Source organism: Chlamydotis macqueenii, chromosome 20 (assembly GCF_036417535.1).
Source record: "Chlamydotis macqueenii isolate bChlMac1 chromosome 20, bChlMac1.mat, whole genome shotgun sequence".
NCBI classification, from domain to species: Eukaryota; Metazoa; Chordata; class Aves; order Otidiformes; family Otididae; genus Chlamydotis; species Chlamydotis macqueenii.
The window spans coordinates 3,630,644-3,648,279 of NC_141575.1; the positions used below are offsets into that span (position 1 = coordinate 3,630,644).

General features: G+C 46.8%; 1 protein-coding gene across 2 annotated transcripts; it reads right to left on the bottom strand.

Moving 5' to 3' along the window:
• Window position 1: 1 nt before the first annotated feature.
• On the bottom strand, window positions 2–12,347 carry PPP1R26 (protein phosphatase 1 regulatory subunit 26). Of its 2 annotated transcripts, XM_086763762.1 has the most exons (3): window positions 12,250–12,347; window positions 5,326–9,432; window positions 2–615 (listed from the first exon to the last, which is right to left on the bottom strand). In XM_086763762.1, the coding sequence occupies exon 2, from the start codon at window positions 9,369–9,371 to the stop codon at window positions 5,331–5,333; it is 4,041 nt and encodes a 1,346-aa protein (XP_086619888.1). In that variant the 5' UTR covers window positions 9,372–9,432; window positions 12,250–12,347; the 3' UTR covers window positions 2–615; window positions 5,326–5,330. The 2 variants fall into 2 exon arrangements, with proteins under 2 accessions (XP_086619888.1, XP_086619886.1); XM_086763760.1 differs by lacking the exon at window positions 2–615 and having other exon boundaries at window positions 3,047–9,432.
• Between the last annotated feature and the right edge of the window lie 5,289 nt (window positions 12,348–17,636).

Here is a 17,636-nt window from a genome sequence, read left to right on the forward strand (position 1 = left end):
GTGTTTTCTTAAATTTTATTGTAACAACTGGAGTTACACAGCCAGTGAAACGGCATCATTTAGACAGTAACTGCACTAAAACCTTAGCATATTTTGCTTAAAAATTAGGCTTGAAGAGAAGCTAGTCTGCCTGTTTGTGGACGAGAACCGGTCCTACCTAACGTAGTGATAGTATATATTAAAAATGAGCCTAACACTATTCCAGCTGTTCGCTAAAAAAATAAAAAATTTAAAAAAATGAGTGTAATAGTATTTCCAAGTACCACTGCAAGCGATACTCTTCACATGTGGCTTTTCTTTAAACATTCAAACCCCAGCACAGCTGCATGTTCCTGGACCCACCAGCAAGACTTCAGGCAGACCTACCAAAGAATTCCTGTTTTCACTGCAGTGTATTCGGTCACCTCAAAGAGAAAAACAGCTGGCTAAATTTCGCCTTTGCCAAAAACACACCGATACATCGGAACAAGTAAATATACTAAGCAGAAAGGAGCCTGAAAAGTGAAATATTTAAATATGTAACACATGAAAATAAATAAGCAACACACTATCATTCACTGCTATTCTTAGACTCTAGACAATACCTTGAGTTTCTCATCACTTCCCTTTCTTCTCCTGAAATGAAAAATAACATAGCACTGCATTAGTACAAACAGTTGTGACAATTTTATGTTTTTATTCACAGATTTTTCTGGAGGTGGAATAATTTAGGGATAAGACCAGCTTTTAAAAATATAATTTCAGTGGCTTTTGTCACATATTTCCCACCTGTTTTCATACTTCATCTAAAACCACCCACCTCTTTTGTTCCTTGCCTAAATGTCTTTTTTTTTGTTGTTTTATTCTTAAACCGAAACCGGTTCCTTTGAATAGTTTTACATGCAGTGTACCTTACATCACCCTCACACAGACTGTATTCTGAGATGCCGTACAAATCCAAAACACCATCCTAAAGACGGCTCGTTTTACCACAGAGAATCTACCCAAAAGTCTCTTTCTACTCTGTATCTTGAAAGCAAGATTTTCACATTTGCAGATAAAATTACGGGAGGCTGTACTATCAAACCAAGACGAACTGCAGTTCTTAAAGGTTTGAAAAATTAAAAAGCATATACATTAATAAAAGAAATGGTGGTAGAGACGGTGTGTGCCTTTCTGGTATAAAAAGCAGCTACACATCAAAACACATGTTCCTAAAATAGCAGCAAAGAGCTGTTTATAAAAAATTAAGGTGGTCTTGGTCATCCTCTGAGGATCCTTGAAGATTTCCCTTCCTGAAGCACAGAAAAATGGTCACTGTGATAAAAACAAAACAATATACCTATTTTCAAAGTCCTAAGTGAGCACAGATTTGTCCAAGAACTCTGATATTGCAGTGAGGATGCTGTAACTTACCAGTGAGCAGTTTAGTAACTTTACATCCAAATTAACAAGTTTTGTGCTCTGACTGAAAAAAATCTTGTGCATTTTTAAAAAATATAAACCAGCACTCACTAAGAAAAATAAATAAAAAAAAACCCCAACAACTTTACATGCTTGAGTAGACCCGAGTTCATGGTTCCATGCGTTTATGTACAGCAATAGACAAAGGATCAAATTAATGCCTCAGGAGAGTTGAAATACTGGGAAAAATGGGAAAAGGAGCTTGTTCTGGGCACTCAGAGTGCTGAAAAGGGCCAGGAGGGGCAAATCATCTGTGCCAACTCTACAGCTGGCTGCCTGTTACGATCAGCATCAACAGGAAGGAAAAAAAACCCACTTCTGGTACTGCATCTATCAAGATTGAGTCTCGAGAGATTCGTACTGCAGTCCCAGTACGTGTGGGACTCTTGCTTATAAATTTATTCTCACTCAGTACAATCTTTCTACTCCTTAGCTGTTCAGCCTTTAATCTGTAATGTACAAGAGTGATCTCTTATTGCTCCCAGACACTAGACTTCTGATTTCTGAAAGCGTGATGAGAACTGCACCCAGAATGACAATACTGCCAGTACTGACGGCTGTGGCACCAATTCCAGACATGTTCGTTGACCCACATTCCCTGTGGGTGCTCGCTCCTCCTCCTTGGCAAGCCAGCAGCTCTCATGAGATGAAGTCTGGAAAAATTATTTTCTAAGATCAAAGAGGACTGGAAGCACTCGGAGGCAGAAGGGAATGCCCATAGCATACTGGTACAGAAACACCAAGGGTGACAGGATGGTCTGAAAACCAAAACAGCAGTCTTCCTTCCCTCCCTCCCGCCCTGAAGACCAGCTCAGAGTCTCCTTGCCTTCTAGGAGAACCACAGTGCTGGGTGTCACAATGTTCCCTGTGAGCAAGAAAGCACGTTCATCCCATCCCTGCACCATCGAGGGCTCCTAGACTCACTACCACCCGTCTTCAACAGCGGGACAGAAGGGATCGTGAGCTACTCCTGGGGGCTGCAGCACAGAGGACGCCACACAGAGATACAGGGAGTGCTTTCCAACTGAATCACAGATCTCACCAGCTAAACTCTGCCTCAAAAACAAGGAGCCACTTTTGCTAACTCTTTTGCTGCTAATGGAGAGGGGCAAGCGCAAGGAAGGACTCTGCTTCCTGACCACAAACACCAGGGCAGAAAACTGCTGTTAGGGTTTTGCTGAAACAACAAGCACCATTCTCACCCCGCTGAATATCCACAACACTTTTGCCTATGTATTTTGTAATTATCCTTCTTCATTTTTTGTTATTAAGAGCGACATTCCCTTAAACAGCCCCATCCTTAAAGACCTGGATTCCGTTTCACAGTCACAAAACAACCACGTGCGACTGTCACACAGGAGATGACAGACTCAGACAGCGGGAGGCTGCAGACAATAGAAGGCAAAAAGGAAGAGCAGCAGGTGAACAGAGATCCTGTTCCCACGTTCAGCTAACACAAACGCTGTGATCGTCTTCAAGGGTGACATCCTTCACTCACAAACGTTACTGGCCAAGTTAACGACATCTTTGGACTACAGTCAGGAGAGAAAGAAGAGAACACAAAAATACTGCTCACAGACGATGACACAAACCATAGCAGCACTCTGGTTTCGCGGTCCGTGGTCAGAACCCCATTTATTAAACATTATAAACTTAGCAATGTACACCATTTCCTATATACAAATCAAGTTTATCAATTTTAAAAAGTGCTGTCTGAAATTAACTTTTATTTAAAGCACAAGGTAATGGGACTTGCATCTCAACCGAAAGTGAATCAGTTCACGAGTAGTACTGAGAGCACAGACACATCAACAGGGGCACAAGACACCTTTACGTCTTAATGTGGATTTACTGAAAACTTTGAGGAGAAACATTCAGCTTATTTTATACAAACAGTACATACTGCTTCCATGATCTCTATTAAAATGAAGTATACAGTTTAACCCTTTCAAAGCAAGGTACTCTGAAAACTTCTATTTTAAAATACCAGCTTATTTACCTATTCCAAACAAAAGGCTCAAATCCTGCAACTGAATCAAGGCAGACAAAAATATACGCCTGTGTAGACAGACTGCAGGCACGTGAACTAAGTAAAAAACACTTTTCCAAGGTATCCTACCACAAAAATGAGATGATCTAGCATACTGATCTTTTAAACAAACCAACCAACCAACCCAATGACTACAAAAAAGGTGGCTGGACAGTAAGAAATGTCAAGTGACGACTATAAACATGTTTAAAATGTAACTGCACAACAGTATAAACACACAAAGCGCTGTTTTTTACTTCTCTACATGCCACAGTTACTTGTTCTACTCTATGCTACGCTGAAGTTTGCCAATATCCTGCAAATGCAGTCACACCAGGGATACCATGCAATACCGGATCCGTTCTTGACTGCTTTTGCTCCGTTTTGCGATATTAAGGGCAGCCTCCGGGAAGACTGCTGAAATGATTGAGAAACAAAGCGATACTGAGTGGTAGGTTGGCTGAGAGGAGTTCTGTAGAAGACTAGATAAAGAGAATTATCCGATCAATTCACAGGGACAAGATGTAAGAACAAACTATTCAAAGGACTTCACTACACGCAAATGAAAAGGAAAGAACGAGCCAACAGCTTGAATTCACACTTTTTTGGATTTTTCAGTGAAACCAGTGTGGGGGCACTTTTTTTGTGATAGGAACGCGCTACTCCAGTGCCATTTAAAGTCAGTACAAATAAAAAGACAGTAGTGAAAAACTGCTTTATTCTGGCTGCTGGAAACGGAGGCAGAGAAAGCACTACCAGTATGAAAGAACAGTGCTGAAAATATCCTTGGCGTTTACATTAGGGAGTTCCTACAGCAAATCTACCTTTGTTCTATTGCACAAAAATTGTACACGAAAATACAAGTTCACAGAAATGTAACATTTCAGAAACCACTTTTGGAAAAGGAAAGTAAGGGCACTCAATTCAAGAAAGTTCATTCTGGAAACCGAAAGCCATCTCTGGGTAACTGCAGGACATCAAAATCAGACTTGAGAGTAACGAGGAATTGTTCCAGCCTTGCAGGCCCAACAGTATGTAAATCCAGCGAAATCCACAGAAATCATGTTGTCTGAACAGACACACTCCTTCACTTTTCTGGAACTGCAATTGTGCTTGGAATCATCCGGTAGCGGGAGGTTTCCAGTATGCAAAAGGAACTTTCAGCAGCTGCCAAGACCGCTTTACACAGGATGTGCAGACAGAGTGAGCCATTTTATTTACCTGAATTTGCATTTGTATCTTCAAGAGTGGATCTCCACACCTACAGCTGTGCTGGCTCAGCTGGAGTTCTGCTTACGGAACTCACCCAACCATCCTCGGGGTGGGGGAACCCAGATCCCAGCACAAAACCACCTCACAGGATTGTCCTAAGGCAGCTCGAATGCGAACAGATGTCAGATAATCTGCTTCAAAAGCATAACATTGCTCTCAAATGCTGCGTTTTCCTAGGATCTCTTTAACAGATTGCCAAATATACTCTGCACACAAACGGGTTTCCTTTTGATATACGATTAGAGGCCTCATAATTTAAAGCGTTATTAGCCAGTATCTTCTTATCTACAGTAACTACAGCATCCTGTAGTAATGCAAGCCCTAAAAATCATTATAAAAAATATTTTCTTAGAGCACTTTAAATAATTTACAAAATTCTACAAAAACTATGCATGTTTATCCATGATACCCCTGTTAAATAGAAGCATTTTTCACATTAGTGTGTATAGGAAATACAGGTATCAGCATCTGCCACTGTCTCTCCTGTCAGGTCTCAAGTTTTATCAAGGCAATCACAATGATAGTTATTTTCTAAAAAGACTGTTACTGTAAAAAAAAAAAAAAAAAAAAAGTGTACTTACACATTTTAAACCTTTCTTTTCCAGAGGGAATCTGGGCAGCCCCCTGCAGGTACGTCAGTAAATTTTGCACAGTTTTTGTCTGAAACTTCCTGCCCTTGGTCCACTTCACAAGCAGTTTCCCTATTCTGCAGGACAGGTATTTTTCCTTGCAAACTGGAGCTGGATACCTGAAGGTTTTCCTGCTTGTCACTGTCCTGGCAGATAACTTTTTCTTTCTTAATGCAGATCTGCACACTGTCATTTGTACGTGCTCCACCACTGGTTTTATCCACTGCTACTGCTGTCATATTTAGCTCCTGCAGTGGGCAACCTAAACTCGGATCTGGCCTGTTGTCCTGCTGGCTATTCTCTCCCTTCCTGCACGCTTGCATACTCTGCTGAGATGCGTCTCTGCCAACTTTATCTGCTTTTACCACCGCCACACTGTGCTCGGGGCGTGGGGGATCTGAATTTGAACTAGCCCAGCTGTCTTTGTGGCTATCTCCTTCCCCAATCCACATCTGCGTGTTCTCAGCTTCAGATGTGTCTCTGCAAACCTTATCTGCTCTTACTGCTGCCACACTCTGCTCCTGAAAGGGGAGACTGGAGCGCGAATCTGACTGGGCTCCTGAAGCAACAGCCTCTCTGCAAGCCTCCGCTTCCTCTTTGATACACAAAGGAGCAGCCTCCAGTCTTTCACAGGTTTCTGCTACACGGGGACTCGACATTTCCACAGCGAGCTTCTGAGAACTGGGTTCTTTTATTGCGGTCGTACACTCTCCACTAAATTCCCCTTTTGGCAAGGGGGCTCCTCTCCCCTGGTTAATTACATCTGTATTCTGGGAAGCTACCGTCGCTCCTAACGCACTGCTCTGGGCGAGCAAATGCTCCGCTTTCTGCCTTTTGTTCAAAAGCATGGATTTCTTCCTGTCTCGAGCATATTTTAGACCTGCAATAAATTTACTTGAAATTTTTAGGTGAAAGGTATTCTTTCTTTTAGATCTAGACTTTGCATTCATTACTTTTTGTACCTTACAACCTTCATTTTTGCTAATTTTAGGTTGAGGCATTTTCTGGACAGGCTCTGTATTAGGGACAGCCTTTTTACCTGTTGCGTTCCCAGATAACTCCCCACCAGTGACACCTTTAACCCCCACCACCCCTTGCTTAGCTTTTGACTGACCAGTAGTATGAAAATTAACGTTCTCTGCAGCGGAAGCAGATTTCCCACTGCCGTGTAACATTGCACTTTTCCCTTCTGTTCTCTGAGAGTTCTTCAACTCATCAGTTTGCTGAGATATCTCAGTCTTTTTGCTCTGACTCAGCATGAGGTCAATCTCATTTTCAACCGGCTGTTGCTTTGCTTTTCCTTTATTAGCAGTTTGTTTGGTCGCTCTCAGTAGGTCCACAGTTGCATCCTCTTTCTGTATCTCTGAATTGCTTGCAGAGTCTTTAGCCTTTTCTGCCAAAAACTTCCTAATTTCTTGTTCAATGCTGTCATCGCTGTCCACTGAACTGCTGTCATCAGCGTCTGACGCAGCTGTGAAAGTACATTTTCTATTTTTAGCTACCCGCAGGTTATTCTGGTTTGAAATTGGTTTAGGTTTATATCCTTTCTTAAGCTGCAAGTTAAACTCTAAGTTCTTAACGGTTTCTGTTTTTTCACTGGTAAGTTTGACGTCTACATTGTCTGAGGCATTTCTGATTGCAGTCTCTTTCATAGCTTTTCTAGGTTTTGAGAGGCAGCTTTTCAGCAGCACGGGATTTTTACATTTCCACTCATTTTGTTGGAGGCTACTAAATTCATCTAGCAGCCGAGTTTCCGTCTCGCTAAATCTGACTCTCTTCTTGCACTGAGATTTCTGCTCCTTGGACTTCTTCTTTAATTTTCTTTTAGACCGTAAAAGGTCCTTGATAGCGCTGTCAAGGTCCTCATCACTGTCGAGAGAACTGCTCTCATCATCCGAACCATCCCTCTCTAGACTTTGGATGGGATTTTTCACAAGCTTTCTTGCGCTACTCTGCACCTGCATAAAAGGGTTTACAGAGTCCAAGGCCACACATCTGCCGACAGATCCGGATAATTCGGAAGACATCAGCTGCTGCTGCCTAGTCTCTTTGCTATTGAACCTTTGAGCATCACAGAGTCCTGTGGGGCTGCTCAGGGCATGTCCCTCTTGGAGCACAGGAAATTCTGAACAGTTACCTGGCTGGAAAAGTCCTGTCTCCAGCTGTTCAGGCGTTTTTGATGTACCTTGTTTCGCTATTCTGCCTTCCCTTTTAAGTCTCCTCTTACGAGTCAGTGACAGCTTCAGTGTTTTGGGAAGAGAAGGCTCAAGGGTACCGGTGAGGCTTTTTTGATCAGAAGGCAAAGGCATCTGGACTGAGTGTGACAGGCTGGGAGGCTTTGTTCCAAGGCTTTCTGACTGCGCTTTCAGAGCCAAAAAAGCCCTGATTTCTTGCTCTATACTATCATCGCTGTCCACAAGGCTGCTGTCACTTTCACAACGGGAGGATGAGAGAAGCTGGGGAGAAAAGAAGGATTCTGCAGCAAGTGATTTGTTGTCACTTCCCATTTGGGATGGCATGATTGTTTTGGAAATATCAAGGATAGCTTCCGCACACATGAGTTCTGCAGATGTGTCTGCTCTGCAAGAGGCCTGCAACGTGAGCTCACAAGCAGCAATCTTGTTTTCCGGAGGTGCAAAATGTCTGGCTTTTTTCAGTGGTTTAAACAGCTTGTTAAATTCATTGCTGGTGCTTTCTAAGTCTGTTGATTTTGAATTAATTTCTTTTCTCTTGTTGCTTATAGGGCTTTTACGGATTTCTGGTGAGGCACTTTTTGTTGAGCTAATTGTCAGGCTTGCAGAAATGTCCGCCATTCCCTTTGTATCAAATTGTTCCCTCTGCAAAGGGACACAGTCTGTGGCATGACCTGCCTCCCTCCTGATCTTCTCCAGCTGATAAAGCTGAATGGCTTCTTCAATGCCATCGTCGCTACTGGAGTCAGATGTGTGCACGCTGTTGTTCATAAGCGCTCCCCTCGTCTCCCAGTAATTAGCACCGCTTTCATCATTTTGCTCCACTAACCAGGGCTGGCTGGCAGTGGCCATTTCTAGATATGCTTGGTTCACTTGGCTGAAACCACTAGGCTCTTCTTGGAGTTTAGACTGCAAACACTTGGACTGCGCGGTGGCTTTCTGCAGCTTGGGATGGTGTCTCAAGAGGAGTGCGTTACAACCTTGCTTTAGAGCACCACAGGTTTTGTTTGCTGTTTCCTTGTTGCATTTTAGGACAGAACTCACACGGGAATCCTTTTTATCCTCCCCAGCCACACACTTACTAATTTCTTGCTGCTTCTTCTCATTCAAGAACTGCACTATTTCAGCTTGTATGCTCTGTTCAAAAGAGTCATCACTACTGATGCTCTGTGGGGAAGCAGGCTGTAGCCTTTTACCAATTCCCAGGCGGTCAGACAGATACTCTTCAGAGAGCATCTCAGCTTTAAATTTCACAGGGAGAAGGTTACTAGCCATTTTGGTCTGGGAGAATTCTCTCTTAAACCTTTTGTCTCTGCTTATATTCTCAGAACACTCTGCATTCCTTTGCAACGACTGGTCACTTTTGCTTTTTGCCTTCAGGTACTCTTGAATTGCTTCCTCTATACCTCGGTCAACAGAATCATCGCTATCAGAATCCAGCAAGAGAGTCCCAAACCCCACGTTCTCTTCCACTTCAGCGTCGTCCAAATCAGCAGGGCAACCACACCTGGTATACTGAGGATGCTTCCGTAGCAACGTGGTGCTAGATGCGACTCTGTTACTGGTGCCCTTTTCTCCCTTTTGTTTCTTCTGCATAATACAATCATACTCATTGTTCATACCCAGGGGAGACTCTTGACTTTGCAGGTTGTTTATGATCATCTGAACTTTTGCACTTACAGAGGTTCTAGTGACGTCCCCTTCAGATTCAGAGAAGCAAACAGGATATCTACAATTCCTTGCTGATCCAAAGGACTCCCATTTTGTCTGAAGAGCTACCAAAGGAGAAGCATTCATAAGGAACATTCTAGCAGACAACAGCGAAGTCCACAATGGAACAGTTTTTCAGACTGGTCTCTCTTCCATCCTACAATAAAGAAAGAGAAAAATATTTTTTATTATGCATCTACCCTCTAGAAGTTCCACGTGATAATACCGGTAACATAAATTGTAAATTATTAACGCTCAGACGTACTGTGCCAGCTAATCACAAGAGTTACCCCTCAACATCACTGTAATGGGTAAATCAGTCACTACTGCCATTGAGGATAAGACAGAGCACTCATCGCTTGTGCTTTTCAGTATTTTCTGGCACAACCAGAATCCCACTCAGGTAATTACCTTCACTTCCGAAACTCTTCCTGCCCTTTTCATTGAAGGTCGCAGTCTCTTTTGCGCACGCTCCTAAATAACCACCTATTGTTAAGGCCCATAACCTGTTCGGCGCACAGGCACGTGCGATCCCCTTCTGCTCTAATCTTGTCCGAATATTTTTGCAATGAACTTTGTGGCAAGAGAGAGAGAACGATTCTAAGGGAAACTTTCATCATAAAGTGGAATTGGTAGGAGTAGAGAACACTGCAAAATATTCTGCTCTCCATGTTTCCTTTGGCATAATTGCCCTTTTTAAAGAACTCCCACCATGCGTAGCTCAGCTTTTCAGTTTCACAATGAAAACAATGTTGTCTATGTCCACATGGTATATAATGGGCGGATGTGAAGCAAGCTTGCCCATGATCTGAGATGGTGGAACAGAAATCAAATCTTATTCAAAGAGCAGAGGAACTGTGTCAGCCTGCCTGGACTCACGCACCAGCCCAAGACAGCTTTTACCGGTTCTGGCCTGGCATTAAGCACACACAGCTGAGGGACTTGGGGCAGCTCAGAGAGAAAGAAAGGGAGCTGACTTCTTCCTGAAACGTGCTGAACAGCAATAACCCTGAGACACCAACCGTTCTGGCCTCACTGCGGGACAAAAACTCTCTGTAAACACAAATCTTCAGGAGTTTGCAAAAGCAAGATGAAGATTATGAACTATTATTCGTAGAATGAAGCCCTTTTTGTGGAGTAGTGAAAAAAAGCCACCCAGAAAGTGCCAGATAACATCCTGAAGAGTCCACAACTTCCACGCGGTCCCACGAGGGCTGAAGGTTTCACCTGCAGCGCCATTTGGTAGGACCAAAGCGGTGTCTGGCTGACACACGGCATACAGCAAACCCCAACAAAAAACTACAGCAGCAGAGCGGTTCCTCCAGCCCAGTTCACAGCCTCCCACACAAACCCAGCGAGCCCTGACTGCAGCGTGGCGCTGGACTCCACCGACCTACAGAGACGCCCTTCTGCCTCCGAATCCTCTGCGACCTTGCCTTTGTCAATTATTCTCCAGTTCTGGTTTCAGATTCGTCAGTGGCAATAAATATGTGAAAGAATTAATGATTCTAAACTCTTTAAAAGTTATATTTATTTGCTACTGAGAATAAGATAACAGACAACCAGGGAAGACAATTCTTTAACACTTTTAAAAAGAGCACAGCGCTCCAACGAAGAACGTAATGTAAATGACAAATGCCTTTGTCAAAATTATTCTGGGACCTGTGCTCAGGGAGCAGTTTTATTGCCATTTTCTTAGTAGACTAGAATATTCTTGAAATCTTACTGACCAAGGCAGGGTCAGCCTGAACACGCCTTACATGATGTCCGCAGAGCGGTTAGCACCGGTAACACCTTTGCCGCTTCGTTTGCTGGTTCTCTGCCACAGAACGTCTTAGCAGAATATATATTTTAATGCAAGCTTTGGACATCCATTTCTGATTTTCTTTTCCTCAGGGGTAATTACTTTCAAAATATCGTTCCTGCAGAATTAAAGTTTTAAGTGTAGTGAGCAAGAACGTCCCTCCTGGGATGGAACCTGGAGCAACCCAACACACGCCGTTTTAACTTCCACCTTTTAGTCAACTGAAGACAGTTCTGGCCGACTTCTGCTCTACGCGTGCCAACGAAGCGCAGCGCTCCCGACCGTCCGTGTATTCGGCCGTGAGCTAACCGGGGAGGCGTCCCACCAGCAGCCCGACACGGGTCAGAACCCCGACTTTCAGAAACACGTGAATGAACGCATAATTTCTAAAGCAGCCTCCAACGCATTCACTAGGGCAAACATAAATTAAAAACATTTTTCCTTGCAATAAGCAGCTGAGGATCAAAAAGACAGAAATTACAATACCTAATTATCTTGAAGAAACGCAATTATCACACCTAAGCTCCCAGCTTCATTAAAAAACCCTCACAACTTATTTCCTATTAACCTATTTCCACCGTTTCCAAGGGGCAGGTGCCTTCGTCACCCTGCGCCGGGATGGCAGTCGCCCTGCAACAATTATGGGGGGACTGGGACGAACCTTCCCGCCCCAGCACCGCTTCAGGCCAGGGCACACAAAACAGGGGTGTGGGCTCTGAGGGGGCACCCACGGAGGGAGTGAGGAGACATGAGAGGACGCGAGGGGACACCCACAGAGGTATTGTGAGGGGACACGGGGGGGACACTCACCCGGGGTGCGCCCACGGAGGGGCTGTGAGGGGACACGGGGGGACACCCACCCAAGGGGCACTCACGGAAGGGCTGTGAGGGGACACAGAGCCGGGGGGCACCCACGGAAGGGCTGTGAGGGGACGTGGGGGGACACCCACTCGCGGGAGACGTCCAGAGGCGGCGTACGCGAGGCCACCGCCGCGGGGCGCCTCGCTCGCTGCCCGCAGCCAGCCGGGCCCTGCCCGCGCCGCCATGGCTCCCCCTTCCCGCCTTCCGCCGCCCTCGGCCGGCCGCGCCGGGCCCGGACCTGGGCCTCGGCCTCGGCCTCAGCCTCGGCAGAGCCTGGCCGCGCCGCCCCGCCCGCTCCCCGGCGCTCACCTGCCGCCGCCGCCGCGGGGGGAAGGCCGAGAGAGGGGGTGGGTGGCGGCGGTGACGCCCGGCCCGGGCTCAGCCGCTCCGCCGGTCTCCGATCCGCCGCTGCCCGCCGCGCTGGTGCAGGGGCGGGCGGCGCTTCCTTCCCTGCCCCCGGGGAGCGGGAGGCATGCGCCGCAGGGCTCCGCCGGGGAGGCGGGGGCGGCCGCCTGGCCCTCCGCGACCGCCGGCTCTGCCCGCGGGAGCGGCCGGGCGGGGAGGAGCCGGGCCGGGCCGGGCGGCCCCGCAGCCGGGGCACAAAGGCAGGCGCGGCCGCTCCGCTAGAGCCCGGGGAGCCGGCGCGGAGGAGAGGGAGGGAGGGAGGGAGGCCAGAGCCCGTTTAACGATCGGTAGCGGAAGGTCCGCCGGGGAGGAAGGGGCACCCCGCTGGCCTTGTGCGGCTGCGGCCTTTTGCAGACCCCGGGCGGGATTTGGGCCCCAAACTCTGATCCTGTAAATGCCGACCAGCTCTGTCCCGGCAGGGACTTTGAAACACGTAGCGGGTGTTGGCACCGTTTACTTTTGAAACTGCAGTCAAGTACAGTGCGCAGAAGGAGAATAATTCGTTGTACTCCCTTCGGGGTGTAAGGGGGGCTGGCAATGATGGGGAAAACTCCAAACATCAGCAAAACCGCCAGTGACTGTCCCAAACCCAGAGTCTGGGGATCCAAAACTAGAACTGGGGTTGAGAGCTGAGGCCTGTTTTTTTTCAGAAGCTGAAGCAGTTGGTGCTTTGGCTCCCAGAGTTACGAGGGTGCTGTTGATCTCGTGTAAAGGAACAGCCAAGTTTTACTGCTCTGTTTCTTCTCTGTTTTGCTGGCGATGCGCTGCCAGCCATGTCCTACCAGCCCGGTGCTCCCCGAGCGGAGCCAGGTTGTAGAACCCTTCCTTTCGGGACGCCTATTTCAACCTGCATTCACTAAAAACCACAGAGTGAGTCATAACTCTCGGTTTGTAAATCTTCACAAGCATTTCCATTCTTAGTTTCAGGCAAACAAAACCTAGTGCCTTAACCCAAAGTGCTGCCTATTTTCACTTTGCCATTATTTTTCCCTATGGTGCTTGGACACCTGTGATGCTGCAGAGGAAACCAGCATCTTTTGGCTGGGTGATGCCAAAATCACAGGGGAAATGCTCAGGCTGGGAAACATCAAGGGAATAGGAGGTATGAAGGGTCCCAGGCTGAAAATGGGGCAGCAGCTCATGGCAGTGCAGGCCAGGTGCTGTGCTCACACCCCACTGGGCTCCTCTGCTGTAAGGGGAATTATTGCCAGTGCACAAGAACGTGGTGGATGTCAGAATCAGGCCTGTTATCCTTAACAGGTGTTATTGCATACAATTATTCATTTTCTGTGTCACTTTCAATTCAAAGCTTCAGACATTTTGCTTGACTGATGTTGCTGTTTCTGCCGCAGCTTTGACAGCACGTCTCAGCACCGCAGCACAGCCCAGAAGTTTAACTCAGGAGTTAGAGGGCAGTTTCCTGATGCAGTGATGAACACCAGTGAGAATTTAGCCAGCCTCCGAGGTGAATCCATTCCATCCTTGCAGAAAGAGAAGGTGCTGTTGGAGCTGGCAATGTGGCTAGACTGAATCTGCCCTGTCTCCAGAATTGGTGCAGGGTAGGCGCTGGACGCCGTCTCTGAGCTGCAAGGCTCTTTCAACGTTTTTGTGTTTACTCTGTGGCAACATGTCGTGAGATGTGGGACTGACGTATACCAAGTGCTGTGGAACAGATTTGCACCTGCTTTTACCCCAGAGATGCTTTGTTTTGGGGAGCACGTGTATTTTCATGCCCTGAGGATTTGTGCTCTTTCCTGGACTTCAACTTCACGTGCTAAGTTTTATTATCCCCAGCAGTCCTCTACCTACCAAACCAGGTCTGACCCTGGGGATGTGGGACAGGACCATGTTTCAAACCGTCAGACACAGCTATAGACTCACATTCATTTATCTTCTGCTCTTACAATAGATAAAACAGAGCCGATAAGACATTCGGCTCTGTGTTCTTGTCCCTGGGATATGTAATATGCTTTTATATTCTGAAATGGCTCTCTTGAACGAGATTGCTGAAAACAGCACAGCCAGCATCTGTGTGCAGAAGGAAACAATGAACTTGCTTTTCCTTAGCTGCAGAATTGCAGCCTGGAGGTGAGGAAACTTTGCTCCTTTCACCATATTCCTCCTAATGCCACTCCAGAGGAAAGAAAGGGCTCTTGTATTCATGTATCCTCTCAGGCCAAGTCAATTTACATGTGAATGCACTTTAAAAATAAAATTAAAGTCAGAGCTATGGCCAGAAGCTTGATAAATGTCCTTGTGCACATGCAGTTGCTTGGAAGGGGGAGGCTGGCTGCTGCTGTTACCAGCGGAGGTGGCGTTTTATGGCTCTGCAGAGCAAGTTGCCCCCATGTGCAGCCTTTGACTTCAAAGAAGAGCAGAGCCTCTCCCTGAGGTCCCATTAGGGATGATTTGTCTTCCTGATCCATGATCTTTGCGGAAATTAGGGCAGTGGTCCTCGTCCCTGCCTCCCTGGTGGATGGATGACAAAGTCATGAGCACTAATTGGACCCCTTGTTAGGATGGCCGGAAACATTCATGTTTTCAAAATGAAACATCGTCCCCGACCTCGGGATCTGCTCATCCCATTTGCAGCTTATTGCAGGGGGTAGGAACAGGCGCTCATTATAGGTGCCTCTGGACACATGAGAGGCAAAAGCTGCTGTGGGTTATCAGAGGCTGAAGCTGGAGCTCAGGTGATGGCTTTTTTTTTCCTATCAAGAAAGAGGACAAGATTAAAAACAAAACAGTAAGAATAAAAGGACTCACCTCGCGGGTCTTCCTGTTGTCAGGTAACCTGTGGCTTCGTGGCCAATTACAGTTCTCACATGGAGCCGTGTTAAAACACCGGGCATTTCTGCCGCGCCGCTGTTTCACTGGGAATGTAAGTCATACTCGACGCCGGCTGAGGGCACAGCCATGGCTAGGACACGAGGGAAGTCGGTAGCCTCAGGTTCTGCAAACCCTTGCCTGTGCTGGAGGCAGTTTTTGCATTCCCCAAACACATCTTTGGGTTTTGGGGCAAAACCAATCCACAAAAGTGAAATATTGCTGTGGCTGTTGAGTTTTTGGTGGGAGCAGCGGCGGGGAAGGGAGGTGGATGGAGTCCAGTCTGAACCTTGACCTCAGTCATATTTGGGGTCCATGTATCACGTGGCTCTGCTGAGCTTCAGGAGGCTCAAAACCTTTCTGTTAAAAAGTAGTGCAAGAGTTGGCTTTGAAATGAATCAAGCGGGTTGCTCGTCTCTGGTTCAAAACAGGGCTCAGGTGTGGCTTGAGCACTCGCTTCCCTCTTGCATGGATTTGCTCGCGCTACGAGCTGCAGTGAGCAGAGAACGCATCCCGGGTGGCAGCAGATCTGGAGCAGCAGGTCGCGGTGCTGGCCCCACTCCTGCGTCCTCCTGCCCCGTTCAGCTCCTTCAGTCTTAACGCGTGTCCGATGGAGTGGAACTGGATCATGTTGTAACGTGGTAAACTGAAGGGTTTGGTTGTTATTTAATAAATGCCAAGGAGACTCATGAGGCCTTGAAGTTATAATAGAAAGATCTAATTTAGGAAAAAAGGAGCAGAGAAGCCTGTGAAAGCTGCCAGCAACAGCGCTGGATATTGAACATTTCTATTTACTCTCTGAATGGAGCAGAGATGGTGCGAGCTTCCTTACAGCAGGGCTGGATGCTGCCCGGGGAAGGAGCATCTGGGGCAGGAGGAGGTCTGAGGACGCTTCTCAATGGAGCTGGGTCCTGGGAAGCTCCGCTGTGTCTTGCCTTAGAAAATACCATTGCGGTAAATCGCCTTTGGGTGGCAGATTTTTTTAAGAAGAGAGACCCACTGGCTCCATGAAAGACATCCAATGGAAAGTAAAGCGCAGAGGCGTGGTTACAGAATACATTTAATGTTTTTGAGGCAAATCTGATGAACTTCCCGTTCATTACTGACCCTTGTACAAAATGTAGCTGAAGGTCTCTGCGGGGCACAACTTACAGGTTGTGAAGATGTCCCTTTTCCATAGTAACTCCCACTGTATCTGGAGTAAGAATACAACCTGAGAAATACAATTTAGTGCCAAGAGGTTTGATTGCAACCCTGGCCTTTCCTTGCTATCATACGGCAGAGACCTGTAGAATGCCAAAGGAAATGATGGCACCTCTCTCATATTCTGTACCTAGAACTTTTTAATTGTTTTCATACAACTCATTCCTATCTAGGTTAAATTATAAATTTTTCATGTTTACAAACATGGGACTGTGCCGTAGGGGCTTTCAAGGGTTTTCTTTACACAAGTCTTCCCTTTCCGTCCAGCTCCGTGGACTTTCCTCTGAGGCAATGCTGTCTGTATTCCCCTGAGGACATTTCCAGCTGGATCCTGCCCTGTCACAATTCTGCTTGTGCCCATTAGATGTCAGACTGTTATCGGCACAGTTTCCTCCAGTTCCTGGGACCTGGCAGAGAAGAGCAGCGAGTATGAGAAGCCAGGAGCTTCTCTAGGATGCCGGCTGCACCCTTGCCTATGGGTCCTACCCCGAAACGGCAGACTGGGTGGTATGGTGCTCACTGGGCCACCAAACAGGGACTCTCTGCTGGTCTTGGCCCAGGCTTTGCCTGCTGTGGATCCTCTGAAGCCACTGCTGGCTTACCCCGGGGCTGGAGGCTGAGCATTCGCAGGCAGTGACTCCTGCCCCGGTTCTGCAGTGCGTTTAGATTTTTTTTTGCATTTTAGATCACGTGTAATTGCAATCTGCAGGTCAGCTCTTCGTATTGCAATAGCTCCTTCCTTCTCCTCTTGGATCTGCGTTGCTCTAAGGGTCACTGAGGTGCTGCCAGAGCGGTGATGGGTCCTTTTCCACCTCGTGCTCTCTTGGGGATGAGCAGTTGAAGCTGAGTGTTGAGGGTTGGTGCCAAGCCAGCAGCATGAGTGCAAGGTGCTGGGGCAGCTCAGGTGTTTCCTGCATCTCAGGGCTTGGGAGCACTGCCGAATGCACAGGGATTCATTCAGAAACAGAAAGTTAGTCTTTTTTTTTTTTTTTTTTTTTCTTTTTAAGGAGCCATGTGCAGAGTTTCCCACAGCAACGCTTTATTTCAGCCACAAGCCAGGATATAAACACGGGCGTTAGGTACCATGAGCCAAGGTGGAAGGTGATGAAAAGGGGTCTGCGAGCTTCAAAACGACCTATTTAAAGGGCAAGATCAAAGACGCACAGTGGGATAGATACCTTCCCTGCCACATGAGGAAAAGCCGTAATGAAACCGAGAAGCTGCGCTCGCTATATATTTCAAAAGGAAACTGTTCTGCTTTG

What these genes read in the sequence shown, in the direction of transcription:
- PPP1R26 (XM_086763762.1), bottom strand. Translation starts at nt 9,371, where the DNA reads ATGTTCCTTATGAATGCTTCTCCTTTGGTAGCTCTTCAGACAAAATGG.